Source organism: Camelus dromedarius, chromosome 5 (assembly GCF_036321535.1).
Source record: "Camelus dromedarius isolate mCamDro1 chromosome 5, mCamDro1.pat, whole genome shotgun sequence".
Taxonomy (NCBI): domain Eukaryota; kingdom Metazoa; phylum Chordata; class Mammalia; order Artiodactyla; family Camelidae; genus Camelus; species Camelus dromedarius.
In genome coordinates, this window is record NC_087440.1 from 42412074 (window position 1) to 42419165 (window position 7092).

The window sequence follows — 7092 nt, forward strand, 5'->3', positions numbered from 1 at the left end:
GGAGGATGGAGTTCATACACAAGGGCTCAGGCAGGCCAGCCTCTGCTTGGGCTGGTGGTGTTATTGTTGATGTCAATCTGAACGAGGCTTACAAAGAAATAGGTGGACTGGAAAGTGAGCCTACTATCAAAGGAGATTAATGATTTTGTGATCTCAACCAACTGTAGGGGTGTGAAGTTGTGTTTAAAAGCTTCTTGGAAGGCAAGCAAATCATCGGCTTTAAGTTCTTAAGAAAAAAATTAGAAATAATATTTTTAAAAACATCTTCACAAAATGCAAAATAGCAGCAACCCTGAAGTGTCCTGGTGGCACAAAGCTTCCCCTGCAGGAGTGAATTAACTCGCCCCTCCTCGGCCCCCTCTAAAGCTATCATGATGGTTAAGTTTTGTTTCTCTTTTAATAAAAAGAAGGTTTGGGATCCTCTGTTGTGGACAACTTAATTTTATCGGCTACATTTGATATTTTATTCTTGAATATTTTTCAGATAAAGGAAAATGATACATTGGGGAAGGGGGACAGGTAGTTAGATTAATAATATTTGACTTCATTGTGCAAAGGTTCAAAGAAAACAGAAGACTTAAGTCCTTGTCAAAAAATGAAGTAAACATTACTAGGAATAAAGAATCTTAAAAATCTCAGTTCTTAGGATGCTAAATCTATTTACCTACCCACTTTTATTGAATTTCCTTAACTGATTTTTACTAGCTACATGTTCACATAATAAACATAAACAAAACAACTTTTTAAGATTGTTTTCCTTTTTGTTACTTAATTCAATGCCAGATTTTGATAAACATCATATTCAGAATTTCTATTTTGGATTTAATTAAGGAAAATAACAAAAATCCTTTTTTGTTAGCATTTGATTTATTTAAAGTCCTTAACTGCAAATGATCAAGAACATATCCCACAGTTTAAAATTTATCATTTTCATTCTTTAAATCAAAATATTTTAATTACAATCACATTAATAAAAATTAACATTTTAATTTGTAATTTTAACCATCATTTAAAGCAATTTCAGCTGTAAAGAAAAACAAGAATAAACCATGCAATAAATTAACATTGAGAAAGCGAAGAGGAATAATAATGAAACCCGTCTGGCTATACTAACACCATGTCCAACTGTGAAAAGTGCATTAACACTGAATGAAACAAGCACACGATGGCAATAGTTAAAAATGGCCACAATCAATTGGATTTTGGAATCTTGGACCAAATTTTGAAACACATTTCCCTATAAGTACTCTCTCCTCCAACAATGTAATATTCCCTTTTTCTGGAAAAAAATATCCTTTAAACGGTATAGATACATAGAAGCTAATTTTATACATGTTATGTGACCTCAGAATGACATGACCATGGCGCTCTGCAAAGCAAGGAGCAGTTATTGAGGAGGGCAATTCTTGAAGAATTGATTCCCAGGGCTCTATGTAGGTGGAGAGGGGGTGGGTGTCTTTGTAACTTCTTGGTCAGGCAACTCTTTCAAGAGCATGTATATCACCTACCTATTACCTCTATATGTTATGTAAATATGTGGAGAATGTCTACATATCTGAGCATGTGCATAAATAAGTTCATATATGATGTATATGTATATCATTTTAAGACATCTGCTATCTGAATGTATCCAAAACGTGAGCTGAAAAACAAATGGCTCTGATGTTTATAATCTGTTTTTGTTTTGCTGCAAACAGCAGCATTGTCCTTCAACACTTTTAACAGCCCTAGTGTCTACTTGTTTCTTCACCCTTTCAGTTCTTATGGTTAAGAGTATTGCCATAGACCTGTAAACTTCTGTGTGGGTGGTGGTGGGGGGGGGTGGGAAGTCAGGTGAGGAGGGGGAAAAAAGCACAAACAAATATTTTACAAGCTTGACCATCTTTCTTTCTTTCTTTCTTTCTTTCTTTTTTAAATAAACCCTGCACAGATTTGAACAGGTCTGCAGGGAAAAGAGGGAAGAAGGAGAGAGGGACAAGGAAGTTGGAGGATTTTATATATACACACTTGTGGATCATGAAACTTTGCAGGAAATTTTTTTGTTGGTTTGGGGTTGGTTTGCTTTGTAATGATATACACAAGGCGTTTTGAACAACAATAACAAAGTAACAGTCTTTTGCACTGGGGAAAAGATTGTGCACCAAAAAATGAAATAAAAATAGGTGGGATTTTATTAAGCTTGGTATGTGTGGTTTTGTTTGCTGTTGATTTTTTTCCTTCTCTCTCCCTCTCTCTCCTGCTACCAGAATGGCCATGCCAGACACACCCGCAGTCCCAGGGAGCTAAGAAGTATTTAGAACGGGTCTGGAATACACACCTTGGTAGTAGGCCGGCTCCAGGGCTGAGGGCTCAATGGGGTTCCTGGTGGCCACCGAGGCGCTCCCGAGTGGCAGGCTGGCGGGCAATGCGGTGCCGTAGGGCGAGTACTGTAGCGCCTGCTCGTATGCCTTGAAGTCCAGCTTGTGTTGCTGCTCCGAGGAGGACATGAGGTTGTTGATGGAGAAGGGGTGGTTGAAGGAGTAGTGAGGGTCCCCTTTCAGGTGCAACTGGGACTCGTGTGGTGCCAGGCCATGAGCCGGGTGGGAGGGAGGCACTGATACCAGCGCCCCAGGCCCGGAGCTGATCGGAGGTGCAGCCGAGGAGGCTGGAGTCTTCAACTCCGAGGCGCCCCCTGTCGCCGCCGCCCCGCTGTGGTCCAGAGTCTGGGGGCTGGCGGAGGGCCCCGGGCCCGGCGCGCCCTCTAGCTGGCCGGCCTTACCGTGCACACCCCGATGAAGGGGTGAGTCGGCGCTGAGGTTGGCAGCGCTAGAGGGGTCCTTGCGGCTCTCAGAGCCGCCCTTGGCACCGCCGCCGCTCCCGCTCCCACCCCCGGTCCCTGGCTGCTTCTCGCACTTGAAGCGCTTCTGGCGGCGCAAGTAACAGCCGTTCTCGAACATGTTGCCGGAGTCCGGGTGCAGCGTCCAGTAGGAGCCCTTGCCCGGCTTGTCCGGGGAGCGCGCCACTTTGACGAAACAGTCGTTGAAGGAGAGCGAGTGGCGGATGGAGTTCTGCCAGCGCTGCTGGTTCTGCCGGTAATAGGGGAAGAGGTCCATGATCCACTGGTAGATCTCGCTCAGCGTGAGCATCTTGCTGGGCGCCTGCTGGATGGCCATGGTGATGAGTGAGATGTACGAGTAGGGCGGCTTGGCGTGCGGGTAGCTGCGCTTGAAAGTTTTGGCGTCGCCGCCGCCACCAGCCCGGCTGCGGCCCAGGTTGGACGGCGCGTACGCCATGGGGCTCATACACGGGTTCATGGCGGCTGCGTAGGGACCCAGGCCGTTCATGGAGGCCGCAGGCTGCGCGCCCATGGCTCCCATCCCGCCTGGGCTCAGCGTCGTCCCCATGGCCGTCACGCCTGCCGTCATGCTATTCATGGCGCCCGCAGAGCCGCCTGGCATGCCAGCCACAGGCCCTGGGCTCAGGCCGGCGCCTAGGCCTGGGTTTGCGTAGGACATATTGAACGAAGCTGGCGTCATGTTGCCGCTCGTGGTCATGGTGTTCATGGTCATGTAGGTGTTCATGGAATTCATGGTGCCCAGGCCCGAGTTCATGTTGCTGACCGGGACCGAGGAGTAGGCCTGGAGCGGAGACAGCGAGTGAAGAGGCCCCGAAGGGCGGAGTTAGTTGCGGGCGCAAGCGGCCTATGGGCCAGGGCAAACCTTAGAACCAGAGGAGAGCATTTCTGCAAAGCATAGGACCCCCCATCAGAGGCAAACTGTCAGGCGCCCTCCCCAGAAAGAGCAAAGAGAGGTCTTGCACCGCGGGGGGTAAATCCTAGCTCCGCAGGCATTAAAGACAAGAGCTCACAGAAAATATGTCCCCAGGAAGATGTGTAATCGCCTTACGCGACAGGCTGGGGGGGGGGGGGGCGGCGGCTTCTAGTGCCCCTCCATCGCCTCCTCTATCCACGCCAGGCGATATCCCAGTTTCCACCTCAGATCGGCCTCGGCAAAGAGGCCTTTTGGTTAAAAGGAGTTAAAACTCCGAAAATGGAATTAATCTCTGATCCTTTGCTCATTCACTCCACCTTAAGGGTGCACTGGGTACGGCGGTGCAGTCCCCCACCCCACCCCCACCCCCCGGGGAGGACAACAGCACCAGCCCTGCACCCATCTCGCCTAAACCTGCCAGGCCCCGCTGACCACGTAGCGGCCTTGGCTGTGAGGGTTGGCTGTTAATTAAACTCTCCCGGATAGAGCAAATCATCCATGGCCATATGACCAAATAGCTTTACTGTCTTAGCAAATTTTGCCAAATGGTGACTTTTTGTTATTATATTTAGAAGTAGTGTTTCCCATCTACTTGTAGTAACTGTAATACTAAAACGGAAAGAAACTCAGAAGTTAAGTAAGTTTTGGGGAAAAAATTAAAAACAGATCTGTAACAGGAAATGGGGCAGGGAGAGGCACATAATAACATCAATGCACTACATACATTTAACTTCAACATGACTTTACAGCCATTCATAAACTTGTACTAATTTCATTACCTATTTCCAGGTCCCTAACGTTGGAAAATTTTGGTGACACAATTTCTAGGAATAATCATCTATTTTTCACATTCTGACATTTTACCACTGATCATCTCAAAACCTGCCTTTGAGACTATATATAGTTTAAAGTACTTTAAAATTCCAAAATCTAAGTCCACTTATTTTCTCTTAATGCTATTCTACTTCCCAATTCTCAGCTTTAACCAGGAAGCTCTCTCCATAGAGAATTTAGTTGACTAGTGAGTGGAGATGACTGCATCTGAATTAATTCTAAGGAAGAATTCTGAGCTCCTTCCTAAATCATCAGTAGGAGAAAACTCTTATGAATAGCAATTGGAGAATGCACTAGATATGTTGCAACTATAGAGTACAGAAATTAAAAAAAAACTACCTCTCTGGTAATTTAATAAAAATAATGATATCCTTACATTCATTTTCACCAGAAAATATGACTTTATTTGAAAACATAAAACGTGAACAGATTTAACTAGGTAGTACACAGTCTGCTATGGTATGCAAATAAACTCGAGGTAAATTTGTGAATATATACATACACAAATCTAAATAAATTAATTACTATGAAAATATTTCCTGATTTTATATTTTTTTCTGTCCACGTCTTAAAGTATTTTTTACTTTTTTTTTTTCTTTTCCTCTTCCCAAGATTATCCAAGGCAGTTTCAATAAGCGTTTTCAATAATGGTAAACTTTTGGGGGGTAATCGGCAGCTATTTCCAGAGAAATACTATTAGTAGGTGGTGACCCTGCCTGTACCTGGTTTTCCTCACAATTCCTTTGTGCACATTGTAAAATAAACCACATGAACGTGCCACCAAGGGGACAATGAAGAGAAACAGGTTCTCCGCCCCGAGTGCTGGAGGAAAAGTCAGCTCGCACCAGCGCCACCCAGCGGTTCTAGAGAAGAATGAGTACACTTCTCCCCAAACAGGGCTTTTGAAGAAGTTTTACAAAATTTCAGAATTGTTTCATTATGAAGACGCTCAGCTTAGCGGCTGCGCGGTTTCATCAGAAGACAGCTGAAAATTCAACTGCAGAAGGAAGAGGCCGCCCTGCGGGAGAACTCTAGCTTTTTCAGAGCTGCCTTCAACTCGTACCGGCGCGCGCCCGCCCGCCAACCCGAAGCACCCCGGGCCAGGTTCTGGCTCCCGCTCTCGGCAGGGAAGAGGCAAGTGCTTCCCAGAGCGGGTGCTTTCAAAGCCAGAGTTTCCTAAAACCCTCTCGCCTGCTCTGAGCGCCGAGCACCGGGATCCAGCCTCCCCGGCAGGGCTGCGAATCTGGCTCCCAGGCCCGGCCGGCCAAGGCCCGGCGGGGGCCAAACTCTGTGCGCAGGCAGCAGTGGCAAGGACGGAGGAGGCGCCCCCAGTCCTCCAGCCGCCCGCTCTGCCGGGCGCCCGCCTCGTCCGGTCTCCCGCGGCACGGGCTCCAAGAACGTCGCGCCTGCTGCCCGTCTCTCACCTCCTGTGTGTCCGCGTAGTAGCTGTTCCAGTCGCTGCTCTCATGCCCTTCCATCTTCACAGTCCCTAACATCCTGGAGCCACCCTGCTCGATGCAACCATCCAGCCCTGTGCTAAGCGACAGGCAGCCGCGCGGAGCGGGGCGGGGGGCGGGGAGCCGAGCAGCTGCAGTCACCCGAGCGCCCGCGCCGGCCCAACGCCACCCTAGCGAGGAGGAAGCCAGGCGCTGCGGGGCGCGGCGTGCACGACGGCGGCGCGGCGGGCGGGGGCAGGCGGCGGCCGCGGAGCGCGGCGCCCGGGAGCGCCTCCGCGGGAAGTGAGCGGGCGGCCTCTGCGAGATGAGTGCAGTTGAGCTGATGTGGATCTTACGTCGCTCGAGTGCCCACCTCCTCGTCCTCTCCCCATTTGTCAGCCGCACAAAGACGCTCGCACCTACAAAGCCCGAGGTGCACCTGCGAAGCGGCCGCCCGCCAGCCCAGCCGCCGCGCCTCCCGCCCAGCCGCGCCGCCGCTGCCGCGCGCGCCCCCTGCGCCCCCTCCCACGAAGCCCCCTCCCCCAAACCCGGCCCTCACTTTGTTTGCAAAGCAGCGTAATTGGTTTAAGCCCAGAGGCAGGAAGAAGAGGGAAATGGGGTGGTGGTGGGGGGGTGTAACCCCCTTTGAAAGAGGAAAAAAGAAAAATAGGCGGGGCCAGGCGGGCTAACGAGGGTTCTGGATGGGAACCGCGCAGCCGGACAAGGGCTAGGGGCGGTGGCTTTGGAGCTTGGGCTCGCCGGGCATTGCAGGCTACCTGACCCTTGGGTCTCCTCAGGGGGCCCCACGGCCTTCCGGAGGCCCGAGCTGTGGTCCCGTCCCGCGCCCCTCCTGCCTCTTGCTCTTCGTCCGCTTCCAGCCTCGAGCCTTCTGATTTCTGATCCTAAAGTTCAACCCCGGGAGAATAAAGACTCCCCCCTCTCCGCCCCCGCCCCCACCCCCTCCTCGGACTTAAGGCTTGAAAAAGGAAAAAGATCCACTTTTGCCCCGTCACTAGAAACTCGGCCATCTGAGTCAGCCGAACCGAGTGACGTTAGGCGGATCTGGGCTCCTG

At 49.8% G+C, this 7092-nt stretch overlaps 1 protein-coding gene across 1 annotated transcript; it reads right to left on the reverse strand.

The window, feature by feature from the left end:
* Positions 1-1006: 1006 nt before the first annotated feature.
* FOXA1 (forkhead box A1) lies at positions 1007-6339 on the reverse strand. Its single transcript, XM_010983786.3, has 2 exons — positions 6008-6339; positions 1007-3617 (listed from the first exon to the last, which is right to left on the reverse strand). The coding sequence occupies exons 1-2, from the start codon at positions 6077-6079 to the stop codon at positions 2283-2285; spliced, it is 1407 nt and encodes a 468-aa protein (XP_010982088.2). The 5' UTR covers positions 6080-6339; the 3' UTR covers positions 1007-2282.
* Positions 6340-7092: the final 753 nt, after the last annotated feature.